The sequence below is a fragment of the Magallana gigas genome, chromosome 10, assembly GCF_963853765.1.
Source record: "Magallana gigas chromosome 10, xbMagGiga1.1, whole genome shotgun sequence".
Classification (NCBI taxonomy): domain Eukaryota; kingdom Metazoa; phylum Mollusca; class Bivalvia; order Ostreida; family Ostreidae; genus Magallana; species Magallana gigas.
Genome location: NC_088862.1, coordinates 23,443,260 through 23,461,689, shown reverse-complemented (window position 1 = coordinate 23,461,689; position 18,430 = coordinate 23,443,260). Strand labels below are relative to the sequence as shown.

The 18,430-nt window shown below is 33.6% G+C and overlaps 2 protein-coding genes across 3 annotated transcripts in view; both read left to right on the top strand.

Moving 5' to 3' along the window:
* The window catches only part of LOC136272164 (E3 ubiquitin-protein ligase TRIM71-like), a 29,091-nt gene extending 21,750 nt beyond the window's left edge, over positions 1-7,341 (top strand). Inside the window, exons 1-2 of one of the 2 annotated variants that reach the window (XM_066073296.1) lie at positions 5,103-5,218; positions 5,584-7,341. In XM_066073296.1, the coding sequence (XP_065929368.1) occupies positions 5,591-7,255 (1,665 nt within the window). In that variant the 5' untranslated portion in view covers positions 5,103-5,218; positions 5,584-5,590 and the 3' untranslated portion in view covers positions 7,256-7,341. Of the gene's footprint in view, positions 1-5,102; positions 5,219-5,583 lie in introns of those variants that run through there. The other variant, XM_066073298.1, reaches the window with a different exon arrangement.
* A 1,641-nt stretch (positions 7,342-8,982) lies between these two features.
* LOC117692227 (probable transcriptional regulatory protein HY04AAS1_0501) lies at positions 8,983-17,485 on the top strand. Its single transcript, XM_066073303.1, has 7 exons — positions 8,983-9,075; positions 11,392-11,739; positions 13,074-13,183; positions 13,570-13,700; positions 15,930-16,101; positions 17,074-17,145; positions 17,383-17,485. Exons 2-6 carry the CDS (start codon positions 11,415-11,417, stop codon positions 17,104-17,106), a joined length of 771 nt encoding a protein of 256 aa, XP_065929375.1. The 5' UTR covers positions 8,983-9,075; positions 11,392-11,414; the 3' UTR covers positions 17,107-17,145; positions 17,383-17,485.
* Positions 17,486-18,430: the final 945 nt, after the last annotated feature.

Below are 18,430 nucleotides of genomic sequence, written 5' to 3'. Positions count from 1 at the left end.
GTTTCAGTATTCTTTACTTTTCAGTATATTAATTAAGACTAGAATATTTGATATTTTTCGCTCTCAAGTCTTGTTGATGTTTCATAATAGAATACATTATTAACTGAAAATGTATAATTAAATCTGCTTGTTTTCTTTTATCTTGTCTTTTATGGTATATACCATATGTTTCAAGTATATACATGTATCTAATCAGGTGCATCAATATAATTGTCAGAATTGAAAAAAAAAATGCATTGGCTGTAGTATATAAATGTAAACCCATCTATTTATTTTATTTTCCAATGTCAAAAAAGGGGGAGGGGTCATTTAGATGTATATGTATGTATCAATTCTAGTGCACATCAAAAAAGGATAGAAATGCAATAGATATGTGCACACTTGTATAAACTTGTCAGAATTGCAAGTCTGTAAAGAGTTTCTGCAATTCTATTTTTAATAATGTGGTATATACATATACATGTGTATTATATATAAAGATTAAACTGGTGGTGTATGACTGGGGAAGCGAGGGCTGGTAACCAGCCAAGTGTGCCTTAATAAATTCAACCTACAAATGATACAGGTGTTTTTGTTTTTTTGTTTTTTTTTTTTACAACCGAATGGAAATCTGTAACAAAACAGAACTGTTACATATCTCTATATTCTGCACGTATATAACATGAAAAATAGGGCAACAAACAACCTTTCACTGGGGGGGGGGGAATTAAAACAAGATAGATGCATGATAGGGTAATGACTAACTATCTCAAAAGGTAAATGTAACGTGAAAAATAGGACAACAAACAACCTGAAATTGGGGGGGGGGGGGGGGAGGGGGGTAAAACAAGATAGACGATGTAGAGATGAAGGTGTAACTAAATAGGAAAGTGACCATCTCAAAATGTAAAGTGCGAGTCAGATAGTGTAAAAGGGGGAGATAGTTTGCTAGTGGCAAGGATTGCTATCATGCAATTCCATGACTACCACTCAAGAACAAAGTCCATGAGTTTTGCACATCCTTCATATATGTTCATTTTGACCGGGGGAGGGGTGGGTACACATATGACCAAATAGGGACAAAGGAAATGAGAAAAAATGTATCGACCTTGACATTAGAAACAACTCAAGGTCACTGCACTCTTCATGTTAACACTGTAGATGAAGAATGAGTCTCATAAAAGGAAGAGAAAATATTTTTGGACAAGGAATTTGCATGGAAAATTCATACGACCTTGACCAAGTGACCCTGACCTCTGGCTATAGAAACTTCAAATCCTTTAGGTGATGTGTGTATTTTTTTACTGTTTGAGCCAAATAGAGATAAAATATGCTCCTGGCTAAGTTTAACCCAGAGATGTGATATGACTGGTTCAAGGGCATTGTACATTTGTTACGAAGATAGCTGCAGATCTGTATACTAGCTCTTTGGTTGAACAAATTCGGATAGACAAATCAGTCTGTTTCTCCGATTTTTTTTCAACCAGAGAGCTACACATCTACAGCTATTACGAAGAGACACACTGTTGGTGAAGTTTGAGCAATACGAAATGGCTATAGAGGTGACAAATCTTTACATCTTTATGTAAAGGAGATTTCTGTGTAATGTTTGGTTGATATTGTGATCATATTTCAAAAATATATGTATTCATTTGTACAACATATTAAACATTACGTTTTAAAAGTCATAATCAGCACTAAATATTGTCTACTTTCAACATCATTTAAACTGGTATGCTTTTCGAATACAACTATGCACATTAGTACACGTTTTATGCGGAAGGGAATTTCCAAGTTATGATGTAATCTTCCGTCCATACATGAACCACATGGGAAACATTTAATTTTTTTTAAAGACAGCAAAAACAATAGACTCTCGTGTTGATACAAGAATAAAATATAAGAAATCGTCAATATCGTGTGCTAATATGATCAGTTTAATGTAGGCAACTTTTTAAAGAAATATATAATACATGTGCATTGTTTTGTATGTTTTTCAAGCATGCCAATATACATGTACTTCAACTCTAAATAGTAATAGGAACTCGGCCATTTCATACATACCTATTTTTAAAAAAAATATTCTATATAGCGTGAGAACCAGATTTATGAAAATATTTATGGAAACTCGGAATTAAAATCAATATTTGTACACCCCCAGGTTGCATATAGCTGCATTCATCATTTTACAGTTTGGGTTTCGTTTTGCGGAGTTTTTATTTTTTGTAGACAATTCTAAAAATTGATCATAAATGTAAGTATCATGGAACACATGCACTGTACGTAGACCTTAATTTAGGTAATTATTTCATAAACTACATAGTTTGACAAAATATATACAATTATATGCATAGCTCTGTGTTCTGAATTTGTAAATGAAAAAGGTTTAAGAATATTTTTAATAAATCCATCAGTCAATCTGTCTGTTTGTGCAATTTTGTCCAGGATAAACCACTGTTTTAGAGAATTGTGGAATGTCAACAATGCCAACTTCCTATAAAAAGAAGCATTATCTGACCCATGTAATTATCACCGGGAAAAATATGGTGATTCTATATATCCGGCGACAATAAAACTAAAATGCTTTGGATGGTAAAAAGCACTTTATTTGAACTTTAGGTCGGTATGGGTGATTTCTGGGAATCCAAAAACTACACCCGAACAATCCGAAACCTAATCCCTCTCTCCCGACAATAGTGTATAACACAATATAAATAAGAATTGAAAACAATAGAATTTAGCACTTAAGCGCGAGTGACATATGTCATAGAGTAAAACTTCAATATGAGTGAGTCAATTAAATCAAAGGTGAGGGTAAGAGTTAATAAAATAATTAAGCAATTATAACTGAAGTGAATTATCGTCTTGTACAAAGGGAAAGGCATATTTATGAATAAATAACACTTACTCAAATTTCACTCCATGATAATTCCCTCGCGCTTCGAAAAATGAGACGTCCTCGTCTAGAAGATCATCGGAATGATTTGTAGGGAATGTGCGGTCTGTATCTCAGCGTCGTTTGCTTAGGTCTTGGCCGGAATATGCAAAATAAGTTCTACATTGCGGAGGTCCACAACTGCAACACGGCATTCTGGGCTGAACCATATTTAAAACGAACCTTTGTCGTCGGTCCCCACACCAGGAAAATATTCCTAGGATTCGAATGCAATAAATCGGTCGCTTAAAAGAACATATTAGCATAATGGCAAAGAAATCCACACACGAAACACACAGAACGAGAACAAGTGTTCGCAGGATGACGTCATCCCGCTCTTGTTACATGCTGGATGGAATCCAGGCGTAGAGTATGTCCGTGCAAGTCCTGGGATGTCCAAAACTCGAAAAGCAGCGACGTTGGTATATGGTCGTAAAAGGCGGTTGAATCTTTTGCTCTTGGGTTGTATTATCGGCGTTTGTTGATGCTCTTGGAAAACTCGCTCGGTTGCTGGTACGCAGGATCTAACTGCTACAAAGTATAAGTAATAGTCCCGGGTAAAATACCCTTAGGATATCTCCACCAAACTATCACCGGGGAAAATAAGGTGTTTCTATATATCCGGCGACAATAAGACTAAAATGCTCTAGATGTTAAAAAGCACTTTATTTGAACTTTAGGTCGGTATGGGTGATTTCTGGGAATCCAAAAACTACACCCGAACAATCCGAAACCTAATCCCTCTCTCCCGACAATAGTGTATAACACAATATAAATAAGAATTGAAAACAATAGAATTTAGCACTTAAGCACGAGTGACATATGTCATAGAGTAAAACTTCAATATGAGTGAGTCAATTAAATCAAAGGTGAGGGTAAGAGTTAATAAAATAATTAAGCAATTATAACTGAAGTGAATTATCGTCTTGTACAAAGGGAAAGGCATATTTATGAATAAATAACACTTACTCAAATTTCACTCCATGATATAATCTTAACAATCATTCAAGAACGTGATATCTTTAACACATTTCACATCTTTTGGATTGTATGCATTGTTATTCCGAAAATATGCCAACCAGAACTAGACTATACAATAGTGTAAATTTGATCTGAAGTTCGACATTTTGAAGCTGTTCAGCAAATTTCATATTATTCCTCAAACGCATAAAAAAAGTGTGGAAAACTGAAGTGGGACAGACGGACGGACAGAGAGACAGACTGACGGACGGACTGACGGACGCAGAGGAAAAATATAGTGCCCTCCGGTGAATCCGATTTCAAATAGTTAAGAAAATAATGAAAAAATATCATTTTATAAATTTCAAGAATTTTTTGAATTGATTTGAATTATTTTTGATAATTTTATCAATGAATATTTTTTGATATTTTATATCTTATAACAGAAGATAAAACTATGAATATCTTAAAACTTCATAATTTGTCTTGTACACTTGGAAAGCTTTCGAACAGTGAGCAGCTATTCCCCCATGTTCTCCAGAGCTCTTCCTGCATCTTTATTTTGTTTTCAAAAACTGGATTCCACCTCCATGTCAGTTTCTAATTTTTATAAGAGCCCCCTTAATTAAATATCACAGTATGCTTATACAGCCTTCAGTAAGCTAGCAAAATATAAATGTTGAAAGTCATGGTTTACTTTTAATCTATATGAACCTGCATGGGATTTTTTTTTTAATCCATGATAAAACTTTATCTTCTTTACAGGACTTTTATTTACATTATTTATGTAGGTTTGTAATGTTTACATATAATTAATCGCCTTTCGTTTTTAAACCCATAGAATACTCAAGCGCAATTAGTCACGTGTACTCCTTTGTTCAGATACTAGTAGGTCAATTAAATAAAAAAAATCAAAATTAGTAAAACATGGCAGCACGTACAAAATACACGATATACGGCATTATCTAAAGAATGTAAAATGTTTTAAATTACAAGGCTTCATATAAAAAAAAAATTGGGCCGCTGAATTGTAGGTGCTATATGAGATTTCATCCTAGATTCATGCATGAAACGCTACGTTGGTTTATCTTGAATTGTATAACGTTACTATATACAGTACAGTATCTGTCAAAACTCCAACATTCTTGCATATATGTACTACATTTGAAATTAAGTCATCGGGACTGCCAGTATAGAAAGGGGGGGTACAGAATTGTGATACATGGGGAATAACTCTAATTGTTTTCAATTCTTGATGTCAGGTGACCACATTCCATACAAGCAAGCTCAGCCATGTTGGATGTCCGATTCAACGAATATGTAAATTGATTTATTTTAAACAAGGTTTGTGCCGCTTATAATTGAGTTTATTTATTAGACGAAAATTGAGATACCTACGTGTAACGTTAGTTGTTTTACTTTTAAATAAGTATCTTTCAAATAAGTACTTTCGTTTTAATTTTCTGTATGAGTTGACCATAAACAAATATATTTAATGCTTAAATGCTTATCAACTGATGCAAGTTAATAATTCTATTTGGTTATTGTAAACCCTTGATAAAAGCAGGGCTGTAACATACGGTTTTCACGTGGGCTCTTAATATTAACAATTAATACCAGAGACATAAATAATGTTATTTATGTCTCTGCTTTAATTAAGACAAACAGTATATTTAATTTTTCGCTTAATTTCTTCAATAAATTTTTAGAAAAGCGATGGATCCTCATTCTAGTGCCCAGGACGTGCACCGATGTGACCTTTGTGAGACTGCCATAGTACACAGCTACTGTGACTTTTGTCATGTCAACCTCTGCAAGCTCTGTATAGCTGATCACATTTCAGATGGATATGACAAACATAAAATAGTCCCTTTCCAGGAACGAAGATCAACTCTGATTTACCCAAAATGTGCGACACATCCACACAAAAACTGTGACTTGCAGTGCAAGAACTGCAACGACATATTTGTTTGTTCTTCTTGTACTGCATCAGAAACACATAAAGGACATATTTTTGTAGACGTTTCCGAAGTTTACACGACAAAGAAAAATGCTATTGCGGACGAGGCAAATAAGTTAGAAAATCTTATTTCTCCTACCTATGACGAAATTGCACTTGACATGGAAAATCAGCTTGCCAACCTGGATGGAGGATATGAGAAACTGACGACAGCAATGTCTAAACAAGGAGAGCAATGGCACAGAGAAATCGACATCATTATCAATAAAAAGAAAACTGAAATCAGTGAGATTAAAGTAAAACACCGAGACTTATTACAAAAACAATTGGATGAAATCAAACAGATACGGGCTCTCATAAATCAAACATTACTAGCCATAGAAGAAATCAAGAAATCCACTGAAGTATCTCCTACCATTGAATACAGCTCAAAGATCAGAGAGTTCAGCAAGCTGCCACCCAAATTGAAGATTACATTGCCAACATTCATTCCAAAACCATTAGACCATAAAAAGTTGAATCGCTTGTTTGGACAGATCACTCCTTTGTCTACTGCTACAAAAGAGAATGTCTTGTCATTAAACAAACCAAACACTTCAGTAAGAGAACTACTGGACGAACCGGAACTTGTTGCCACAATACAGACAGGATATGAATACGTTGGCAATGTTACCTATCTCAATGAAGATTGTGTTTGGACATTTGGATCGACGAAAGATATTAAATGCTTTAACACGAAAGGAGAATTGCTTCATACAGTTAGCAACAAATCAAAACAACGACCCAATGATATAGCTGTAGACAGTGATGGGAATTTACTTTTCAGTGACGGGACATCAAGGACAGTGAATAAAGTAAATAATGGACAGAGAGAAGAGTTGATCAGATTACGGGGATCGACGCCTTGTGACTTGTGTGTCACTTCTAATGGTGATCTCCTGGTTACCATGTTCAGTGATGGTGAAACTCAATCCAAAGTTGTCTGTTACTCGGGATCTACAGAGAAACAAACAATTCAGTTTGATGATGAAGGTAAACCTCTGTACTCAGAGATTAAAGATTTTAAATACATCACTGAAAACAGAAACTATGACATATGTGTCGCTGACTGTGGGGCCTGTGCAGTAGTGGTGGTTAATCAGGACGGAAAACTCCGATGGAGATACATCGGTCATCCCTCAGTTACCAAAAAGAAACCATTTAAACCAGTTGGTATCACAACAGACAGTCAGAGTCGTATCCTGACAGCAGATTGTTACAACCATTGTATTCACATTCTGGATCAGGATGGACAGTTTCTCCGCTACATTGACAACTGTGATCTGAAGTATCCTTATGGTTTATGTGTGGACAATAATGACAATCTGTTTGTATCAGAACATATCAAAGGCAATGTTAAGAAAATAAAATTTCTCAGATAGACGCCAAACTGGGTGATAGAGATTAAGCAAGACTATTTCTATGAATTTGATGATTGTTGTAAGTAAAGTAAACTTTGTTCATATCAGGGGTGAAGCACACATGTATTTCATACTATATATGAATAAATATAATTTACATTCAGTGTATATTATTATGATTACATTGAAAATCTGCGATGTTCAATTTCATGTGAATACACTTAGCCTATTCATGCGTCAGAGCTCAAATAAAAACGTCATCACGCATTTTTGAGTTATTGTACGACTAAAGGAAACGTTCACACTTACATAACCAATTTGATATTTACTTCTTATATATGATATACTATTGTAATAGTATAATGTACACAGGACAATACATGTAAACTTAAGATTACAAGAAATCATGTATAGCAACCAGATTAGATAATTGTCTTTGTTTGTACTAAACATGGTGGCGGCAAATGATTCATCAAAATTAAGCATTTCGGCCATAGGGGCCAAGCCCGTTTTAACATTAATTTCATTGTAACCATAAAATGTTCATCTTTTATCATATGGTTACATTGAAATTATTGTTAAAACGGACTCGGTCCCTGTTATTTCATCCGCATGGAGGGAACGTGTCGAGGGATGGGGTGGGGGTGGCTACACGGAGGTGACTGTCTGAAATAGACAACATGACGAATTATGTCTAGCTGATATTTGATCTATTAGGATCCAATAATTGTTTACAGTGATATTGGATCTGTATAAGGATCCAATAATTGTTTACAGTGATATTGGATCTGTATTAGGATCCAATAATTGTTTACAACATCTCGCACATAGATCTTCTGACACAGTATTCTACAAATTTCACTGCAAGAGAAAGTGATATACTAGTACATTGTATTTTCATTGGGAGTTAAAAGGGATGTGGGTGACGAGGCCTTTGTCTTATTTTTTAATACTATGTTTAATTGATTTCTCCAGGGAGGTTCGGACCCCCCCCCCCATTCTAGATCAATGCACTTTTTATTTTATGTCAGTGGACTTTCCTCCTCAGCAGATTTAAAGAAACATGCAGTTTTGTAACGTTAGATATCACGAGACTCTGAAAATCATAAAATTATAAAATAGCAGTTTAGCCAGGCACATGTATGTCTTAATTATTAACTAACGATAAAACCATAACAATTATCAGATTTAAAGAAACATGCGGTTTTGTAACGTTAAAACGTTAAATATCACGAGACTCTGAAAATTATAAAATTATAAAACAGCAGTTTCTCTAGCAATTTAGCTATGTCTTATCAGAGACATAAATTACAATTTATTATGTTATGTTATTTATATTTCTGATCTTATCTATTAACTAACGGTAAAACCATAACAATTACAGCAATATTATAGCTTTTTGGCGATAAAAAGAAATTCTGTCATTGAAATATAAGGAGCTAAATCAATAAAAAATTTCAAGTATTCCACCTTATTGAATAACAGTTTAATTGAGGTAGAAAACTTGTTTGTGTGTTTGGTCAAAGTTCTCTCTCTCTCTCTCTCTCTCTCTCTCTCTCTCTCTCTGAGAATGTTTGCTTTCCGTTTAGAAAAAAAATATAGAGAGGCATACGGGAAATATTCAGTTATATTTGGAATCTTTTATGTCACTAATGTTTTACTTTTCCAATCCGGAATTATACCGTATCGCTTATGGTTTAAATTTTAAATTTCATGAATGAACTACTAAAATTACCTTCCTGTAAAAAGAGTAAATTTGTTTGCCCGACCAAGGCCGGTTAGTCGTTTGGGTCGTTTAGGTACAGCCCAAATGTAGATAACTTAGGAGTTAATATTGACAGGTATGCATTTTACAAACCAGTTAATGATGCTTAATCTAAACTTTAAATAATAAAGGTCTTCCCATTGTTTTCTTCGTTAACATTACGAAACGTGTTTAGACCGAATTTCCTCTAAATAACATATTCGGTACAGGGTACAAAGTTACTTTGGAGTAAAGAAAAATTGTTTGCAGACTAGAAGGTAATATTTGTAAAGATTTAGTTCCAAACTAATTTTCCTGGCAAGATAAAAGGACGCTTCTCTCTAGTGGAATTTACACTGTCTTATCACTCTCCAGATCAAGTTGAGGTACAATATCTGAAGAATTATGTAAACAGGTTGGGACCAGTCGCCTGAATGGAATATTATAGTCTGTTTGGAAGATAATATCTTAAATGGAATATGAATTTTAAGTGCCAAAAATATGGTGAATATGCATGTAAATACATTTACATGAAATGGAACAACTTATGATTAACAACTTTTTCATTCTAAGATACGTTTTTCTTAAAATCGGTGGACTTGGAACAGTCTAGACGGGACTCCCAAAACGGAGTTAACTCCCAAAACGGAGTCTTTGGCTCCATCATGCATTGCGGTAAAATGGCGTTTCTAATGTAAACAACGTGCGAGTTATGCCCCTTAGTTCTAAATAAATCTCTAAAATTGGCCAAAAAACACGACAAAAATTAATTTTAAACTTTCCAAAACATTTCTGAACGTTTATTTTTCATTTTTATGTCAAATGTTCATTACTGTTTACTTGTATTACGTAAGATTAATTTTTAAAATGAAAAACTCCCCATATCTTCGATCGCGCATAGCTATTATAACGTTTTAGAAATAAATTAAATGCTTGGATATGATTATTTATCATTGTTTGTTGAAATATAGTCTCATTTACATCATTTTCAGGCTTAATTACTTAATTATCTTGAATAATTATGCATTTAATATGTTTAACTAACATCGGAAACGCCGCGACCGATTATAATTGTTTTGATGATAATTATCTGTTTAATTTAAAGAGTTATTGTATCTAGAATGACAATTTGTTTAATTTTCTAGGTTTTTAAACTACCAATTCTATTTTTTCAAAACAAATAAGACGTTTTTAATCATCGCTAGAGCAGCCAGTTTTTGTTTGTAGTCGGGGCCCTTTTCGTTAATGCACTTATCAATTTGTGTGTTTGGTGACTTTAAATTGTAACACAATATGAAGAAAGCACAATTTAATGCAATTTACCTTTAAGTAACGATAAAATTCCATGAAAAACACAAAAATATCACTTTTTAAGCATCGTCCAAACATCCAACTTCGGAGATAAATAACTTTCTTAAGTGCAAATAAACACCTATTTCGTGCAAATACGATCGATAGTAAATTATATCCTGGGTCTTTTAAAACATGTTAGAAGTCTGCCAACACATGCAGCACTTTGCAAGATGATTTCTCGTGGACCCCATGTTTTCATCAAAAAAAATCGCCATTTTTTGTACAAGTGCGCATGCGTAGACTCCCAAAACGGAGTCCAAAATACTTGCAGAAATTCACTTCCGTTGACTCCGTTTTGGGAGTCCGTCTAGACTGTGGAAAGGTTTCAAATATGATGTTTTCATTTACATAATGGTAGTCCAAAATTAAGATTTTTGTTGCATTTAATTCTATTTTTAGATAGTTCATCAGAAATTAATAAAAGTGAATCATGATATTAATAGTGATATTATTTTTGAACATTTTAAGCAAAAATAACCCCCATAATAGTCACATATAAAATGTACATATTTTCACGAAATTGTTTACATTTCATCAAAATAAAAATTGGAAATCATGAACTTTGACCTTTTGTAGTTATAAAACGGGACGGGCAAAATTCATTTGAATTTCATGAGAAAAAAGACTTTAGTATAGTAAACAAAATGGTATGTAACTTTGGTACATCCTCTTAAAAATGCAAGCCGCAAACCTTACCTTAAACAAATTGTTCACTCAGTATACCCAAAACTTCTTTAGGGTCAATCTTAAATTGTTATCTATATGTTTACAGGAAAACTTGCTAACCAAAAGTTGTTGCATTTGATGTACATTAATGCAGATTTATGTAAAAAATATTACCTAATCCAAAAACAATTATTTTTTGCACTTTAAATTTATATCCCATTTGGGCTATTATTGGTAAAATTGTTTTTATTGACATAAGTCTGTGTTCTTCAAGATTGTCCATTATCTTTAAATTAAATTCTAAATACTAACTTTACCAAAGCTTTACTAATTAAATTTATTACCCTCATTTCTTTTTTTATAGAATTTTTTCAACATGCCTTTCATTTTGCAGATAGTGACTGTGATATTTTGAAAATGGAATTAACATTGAGAACCTTACCTCGTGTTTTACACAAAACCCAGACTGTGAGTTGCCGTAGAATCAGCCTGTGTCACACACGCCTCTTTCAAAATTATGTGAGCAAAAATTCATCAATGCCAGCTAGATGGAGCACAAAGACAGATATTGTAGCTGAGAGGACTCTGTTCCAAATGTTGCCTGTTGTTTACTGGCAAACTAACAGACATATGGCAGGGCACAGTAAATTCTCTAACATCAAACATCGGAAAGAGGCGCAGGACAGTAAAAAGTCAGCACTGATGGGACAGTATGTCAAGCTAGCACAGTCAGCTGTAAAAAGTAAGTAGAGAGAGCTTCCTGGATTGTTTCGTATATTGAAACTTCACATACTAGTAATTTTAAAAACTTTTAATTTATATTCTTAAAAAAATCTCTGCTGAGATAGAGGTGTTCGACACTCATAAAAAAAATCAATCAACCCATTTACAGCCCCCCCCCCCCAAAATATAATTCACACACTGTATATATATGATATGCACCTTTTAATTTTAATGAGTTTATTCATTGATTTTTTATTAATAGATAAACTAGTTTTCAAGACCGAAAGCTGGGCATTGAAAATAATCAAAATAAATTTTAAAATATTTTATTACTTCTTTGGCTGGAAGTATTTGTTTTTATGAAAAGTGTGTTAGAAAACTTAAAATTTTAATTTGTTTACCATGCAGGGTTTGAAATAAACAGTCGCCCACTCGCCATTTGCGACTAAGTTTTCGTGTGGGTGATTTGAAAATGCAATTCCAGGGGCCCACATGGGGATTAAACAATTCCTGATGCCAACACATCTTCTTTCCAAATTTGTCTGAATGTTTCGTATTTTAATTTAGGTTGATCACTCAGATGCTTATCTTTACCTATCTTCACTGTGAAGTCTAAACGTCTTGATGATCAAGAATACTCAAGGTCTTCATCAGTCAAGCGTTTCATAGCTAGTGTACCAAGAAACATTACTTTCAAAGCGTCTGATTTCGGCATTGTTATAATATTTCGATTTATGGCAATGGTTGTATCAGCCAGCCAAAAGAAAAGGATTTTTATTTGTAATAGGAGATAGATTAACCAATTTAGATGTAAAGGAACAACAAGACATGTGGTTAATTCAGAAGACTTGAGTTATGAATTTTAGAAAATGAAGTGTTTGAAAATTTGAACAAAAATTGAAAATTAATATGAATGAATGTATATGTACAATGGCATGTTATTAAATGCGATTTAAAAACCCCCTCTTTTTTTATCTTTTTTAAATGAAAAGTGTGGGCAACTAAATTTTGATGTGGGCCCCTGGAATGACGAAGTTTAGTAGCCCACATGGCTAGCAAAAAATTTGTGTTAGTTAAAAACCCTGCCATGTGAGCTAAAGTTGGTTAACTGTATTATATTTACATCCACCAAGTACATGTATGATTCATAAAGGCTATGTAGAAACTGACAAGATTGAAATCTACTTGCCCCATTTTTTGATTGGCTGAAACTTTCCGCCACCTATTAAGAAAAATTGACGATTCATGTGGGTTATGTATTTTTTCTGCAATGTCACCATCTTTGCATGAATCATTAATCAAGAAGGCATTTTATTGTTTAAATAGTTACATTTGGTGTTATTTCTATTTCAGTGGGTGGCTCTACTGATCCCAAACTTAACCCCAAGCTGGCCCAGGTTATAGAGAGTGCAAAGAAGAGCAGTCTGGGTGTTGAAACCATAAAAAAACTACTTGAAAGAATGGTAGGAAGAACTTTGATTGAGATTTGCTGGATTTTGTAACATTAAGATTGATTTAATTTTCATGACCTACAAAATAAATAGGTAATTTACAATTTTACACCCTTCATGACATAAAACATATATACACGTAATTATATACATGTTCAGTACATGTATATGATTGATAGGAGATGAACCAATCTAATTAAAATTAGATCTTTGATCCGTGCTTTTAATGGATCGCTAAACAACTACTTTGTCATGTTTGTGATCCAACTGTGATCATCAAGATCCAATTTTGATTAGACTGAATATGAACAAGTCTCCCCTTCTCAACATTATCAAAGTAAAGATTATGATTTGAATAGAACATGTTAGCTACTTTTGAACTTTATTTTATTTGAAAGAAAAATAAAGAATACAGAGATATCATGATAGAAGTTTGTGGACCAGCCAACTCCATTTTCTTGGTAATGGTAGACGCAACAAACCAAGTGAGTGCTAGGACAGAGGTGAAAGCGGCAATGAGGAAACATCCGTAAGTTTGTGTGTTGATCAGGTAGAAATGGAAACATTATCTATATTAAAGTTTGTATGAGTTGTTAAAGCAGCTATGTAGACATTTTTGTGCAATTCTGTATTAATTTAAGTCAAAGCAGATTACTTAGTCTAGTTGATGAATTTTACTGTACGGTAGACAATCTTCGCCAGCGAAGGGTTTTCGGTCCACTCTGCTCCCCATTATTCCTTGGCAGATCTCATTACAAAATCTTGATGACAAGCTCCGCTTTATGATTGGCTGCAGCCGTGAGTAGCTGATCCAATCGCAGCATTTACAACAGGCGCTTGTCAATAAACGTTTAAAGAAACACACGTGTGATCTTTTGTAATATATTCGGTGCTTTTAACAAGTTGAGACACAAGTGCTTGAGTACATTGCCTCCCAAACGATAGTCTAACCAGATTGCTCTAAAAACGATATAATTAACTGCATTGAACGGAGATTTACAAACTTGTCAAGGCTAGCGTGATAGTATGGGAAGTAAACATAGCGAAAGTAGCCCGGAAGTTGCTTATCCCGTTAGTGTGTGAGTTCCTGCTTATGGCTATTGCTTTTAGATGTTCTATGAGCTGTATTTTATTAAATTTCTTTTGTCCGCAATATTCACGAAGATGATACCTGGTTTTAAAGCATGAATGCTTTCATATATTGGCGACTTTTTCACTCCCAGTACAGGTCCCTACAAATACTACAAATAAAACATTCCTTGCTTTCTTTAGGTTATATCTTCATTCCTTTTTCAGGGATAGACATTAACTTTTCAGTCCACTTGCCTTTCGGGCAAGTGAACTGAAATTCTGACTTGCACGAATATAAAAATTGGTAGCCCAAAATTACGCTGTAGTAAGAAGACAACACCACATTCCTTAATTTTATTTGAGTAACTCACAAATATGATAACCAAATACGTTCCATTTCGTAAGCTTAGTTGCTGGATAAAACATCGATGGACCAAAATCTTGGCATATTAAACCTTACTAACTTTTAGTAACATGTCTTGTTTATTATTTGATGGATGCTTCTCCCCTAACAATTTATTAACAAAAAAGACCTTATAAAATAAGATCTTATGAATTCTGTGCGTAAGCAAATAAGATAAAAGTACAGTTTTATCAAAAGAATGTAACATAATCATGAGATGAGGGTATAATTTATTTGATCTAGCAGGGCACATAGAATTAAATTTGATATTAATTGATTATGCGGTAATACTGGACGACATATCTAAAATCAAAACAGAGGCCTTTCTGAGTTTCCATATGCAAAGATGCATAGTGAAAGTTTATTTTTACGTTTTTTGAATTATTTTCATTAAATATTTCTATTAAAATTTTCTCTTGCCAGATCAGACAAGTAAGTTTAAAATTTCACTTTCCAAAAATGACATTTTACTTTCCCCAGGCAATTGGGCAACCGTTAATATTGATCCCTGTATTTAATAGCATTATTAATTATGTTCCGAAACTCGCTAGCCAACATGTTTTTAAGTAGTGTTCATGCTGTAGCGTGTATGTAACCCGTTGTTTCATTCGATTAAATGTAAAGTACATATGCAAGGGGTGCAACTCAAGTTGCACACCACCATATCACCGAGTTTTTGTTATTAGATCTGCCAAGGATATATGGGGAGCGGAGTGGACCGAAAACCCTTGGCTATAGTGAAGATGACCATAGACAATCTAATATTATACAAAATAATTTGAACCAACACCATTAGCAAGTTAGCATTTCTTTAAGGAATAAGGAATCATTCTTTGAGTATTATGAGGTGATAATTTTGGTCGGGACGTGATCAAATCCAATAAAGCCCGAAGGGCTTTATGATAGATTTGATCACGTCCCGACCAAAATTATCACCTCATAATATTCAAAGAATGATTCCTTATTACTTATATTTATAAAATATATAAAGTACGATTAAATTTTTAGATATAAAAAAGCAAATGGCGTCATTTGAAGTTATGGGTTACCGTTATATAGTACAAAATTGATATGTAGTGTTATCACAGGCAAAGACACTGAAAAATGTAAATATATATAAATAACTCTAACTTCTAAGTAAAGTTAGATATCAAAATACACTAATAGTCTTGTGTATTTTAATAATCGTCTCATGTCCATATTTACCACTGTGAGATCAGTATAATCCCTATGACCATTATTAGATCAGCTTTAATTTCATTTCATGCTATGGTTTTAATACAGAGTGAAAGTCAGCAACTCCCCATCCAGTTTGCACTTATTCAAGCAGCAGGAAATTTTGTTCGTGACCCCTGACCCCGAACGCCCCAACCTTGACCTTGAGGAGATTGCCATCGAGTGTGAGGCTGAGGATGTAACCAAGGAAACAAATGAAGAAGGTCAAGAAGTGATCAAGGTTAGTCCTGGGTTCTTGTTATCTAAGCGAGGCCAAAAAAAAAATGTTTTGTCACTCCAAATGCTGTTGCAATGATTAATTTTACTGATATTAAACTGGAAAGAAAAGAAAACTCAATTTTAGGCTTAAATATTAATTTATCTCCTTTGCAACTCTTGCAATAAAAAAATAAACCTGCCTACTTCATTAGATTTTGAACATTTTGTTCGAGAACCAATACATTAATTTTATTAAATATTAATTAATAACATTAATACATTAATTTTGTTTGTCTGGCCTACACTAAACTGCCTCCCCACTCCTACTTTCAGTGGGGTATTTTTTTTTTTTTTTTTTACAAAAATTATATAGGAATAAATCAACTGAGCCTCCATGAATATCAATGATTTTGTAATATAGATATATAAAGTAAGATATTGACATTTAAGGGAAAAATGGGGAAATGAACTATCAATTCTCTCTGCTATTTAAGATAATAAATCTCTTTTTTTCAATTTTATTTTTTTTTTTGGGGGGGGGGGTTGGTTAAAAAACTTAAAGTACACATCTTATACAACTTACATTATTTATTATGAATGCAGATTTACTTCAAAGGAGGCATGTAGTCAACAAATTAACCATCACATCTACATTTTATTTTAAAAAATGATTTGTTTAGCTATTAACTATTATTTAGTAAAGAAAATTTCATTTATTTTCACTTTAAAATTTGAATGTTTCCCCAATATCTTTTAATTCTTATAGAGCTCTTTTGTAAAAGGAGATTTATATAGTCTTAAAGGTCTTACGCAATGAAATAGCCAATCAAACTGAACTTAATTGTAGTTCCATATATATAGAGAATTTCCTTTCTTTCTTCCTTTTTTGGCATCTTATTTTAGGCCTATAGTATTGATTTTGGACTAGGTGGCTAGGAGAATTATTATTTTAGTGGAATTGTCACACAATTTTCAATGGAACTATTTTTTTTAGATGCGCATGATGCAACTTCCTGGATGGTGCTGAGCCTGTTTGTCAACATGTGGAACCCACATGCACTTGGGGGTAGGTATGTTTACTCTCATTTATCTGTCTTAGAAGCCGCATAAGGTGTTATTTTTCTGATCTAAATTTTTTCTTGAAGCATTTAACTATAATTTCTCTTTCATGAATTATATGCTGAGAGTATACTAGTTAATTAATTTAAAACTGAATTAAAGCTTTATAGTAACATATAGTGAAATTAATTCCTTGTGTGAGACCTTAAGAAAAACATTGAAACTGCATTTTTTCTAATTTCAGGAGTTGTCTCCCTTGTTAAAGATCAACAATTGCGGATAAACAATGCGGGATGCTGTCTTGTCACCAATGGTGGAATTTGACGCCTGTATATCCGTATTTCTACCAATCGTCTCAGTCCTCTTTGTTGTGTACATCAGACAAGTAAGAAAATCTAGATAATTGTTTGCAATCATTTTAATAGATAAACAATGAGAGAAAAAAACATATTTACATGAGCAGAGCACCTCATAAAAGGACATGTCACATGTTACACGTACACTCTCATCATTCACACATTACCATGCAATCAGGGCACATTATTAAAACATAGCATTCATTAAATGCAATACAAAATTCACATGACAGGTATAATATTACGAACATTTCATACATGCTAACTACACCCCCCCCCCCGCACCTACCCATGATAACACCCCCCCCCCCCTTTCACACTTAGCTACTTCCTGTTTAACTTTGGATCTATTAGTGACTTACTATAAGTGTCTTTAGACTTTTTATTGAAGAGCTGATATCTTTTAGATCATTCTGTAAAATTTTCTTTGGAATTTATATATTAGTAGTTTTTGTTTCATTTTAAAGTAATTTTGCCTATTTTGCTGTTGTTTTAGATGATGGACCACTCTACTACCTTTTACAACAGGTGCCCCTACAGATTCACAAAGTTCCAATGTTGAATTTCCGTGACCTCGATTGAGTGAGTGCACAACTTTATGTATTCTACTTTCAAAATCTCTATTACTTGTAATACATTTTGGATTTGATATTAAATACTGTATGCCCTATTCACAGATTCAGATTTTTGTGTACAAGTGTGATATTTAATTCTAGATTAAGATTATTATGTCACAAAGTCAGATTTATACAGTCTTTTGACAACCACGTGTCTTCTTCTGTCATGCTTAATTCAAAATCACGAGGCAACACTGAAGAGTTCCACTTTTTTTTTTAGTCTGCGACAGGAGAAAGAATGAAGCTGGCAGGACTTTCCGCCCTGTCCTTGGTAGCAGCTGGTGATGGAAAGGACAGAGTTGACATGGCTCATTTCATC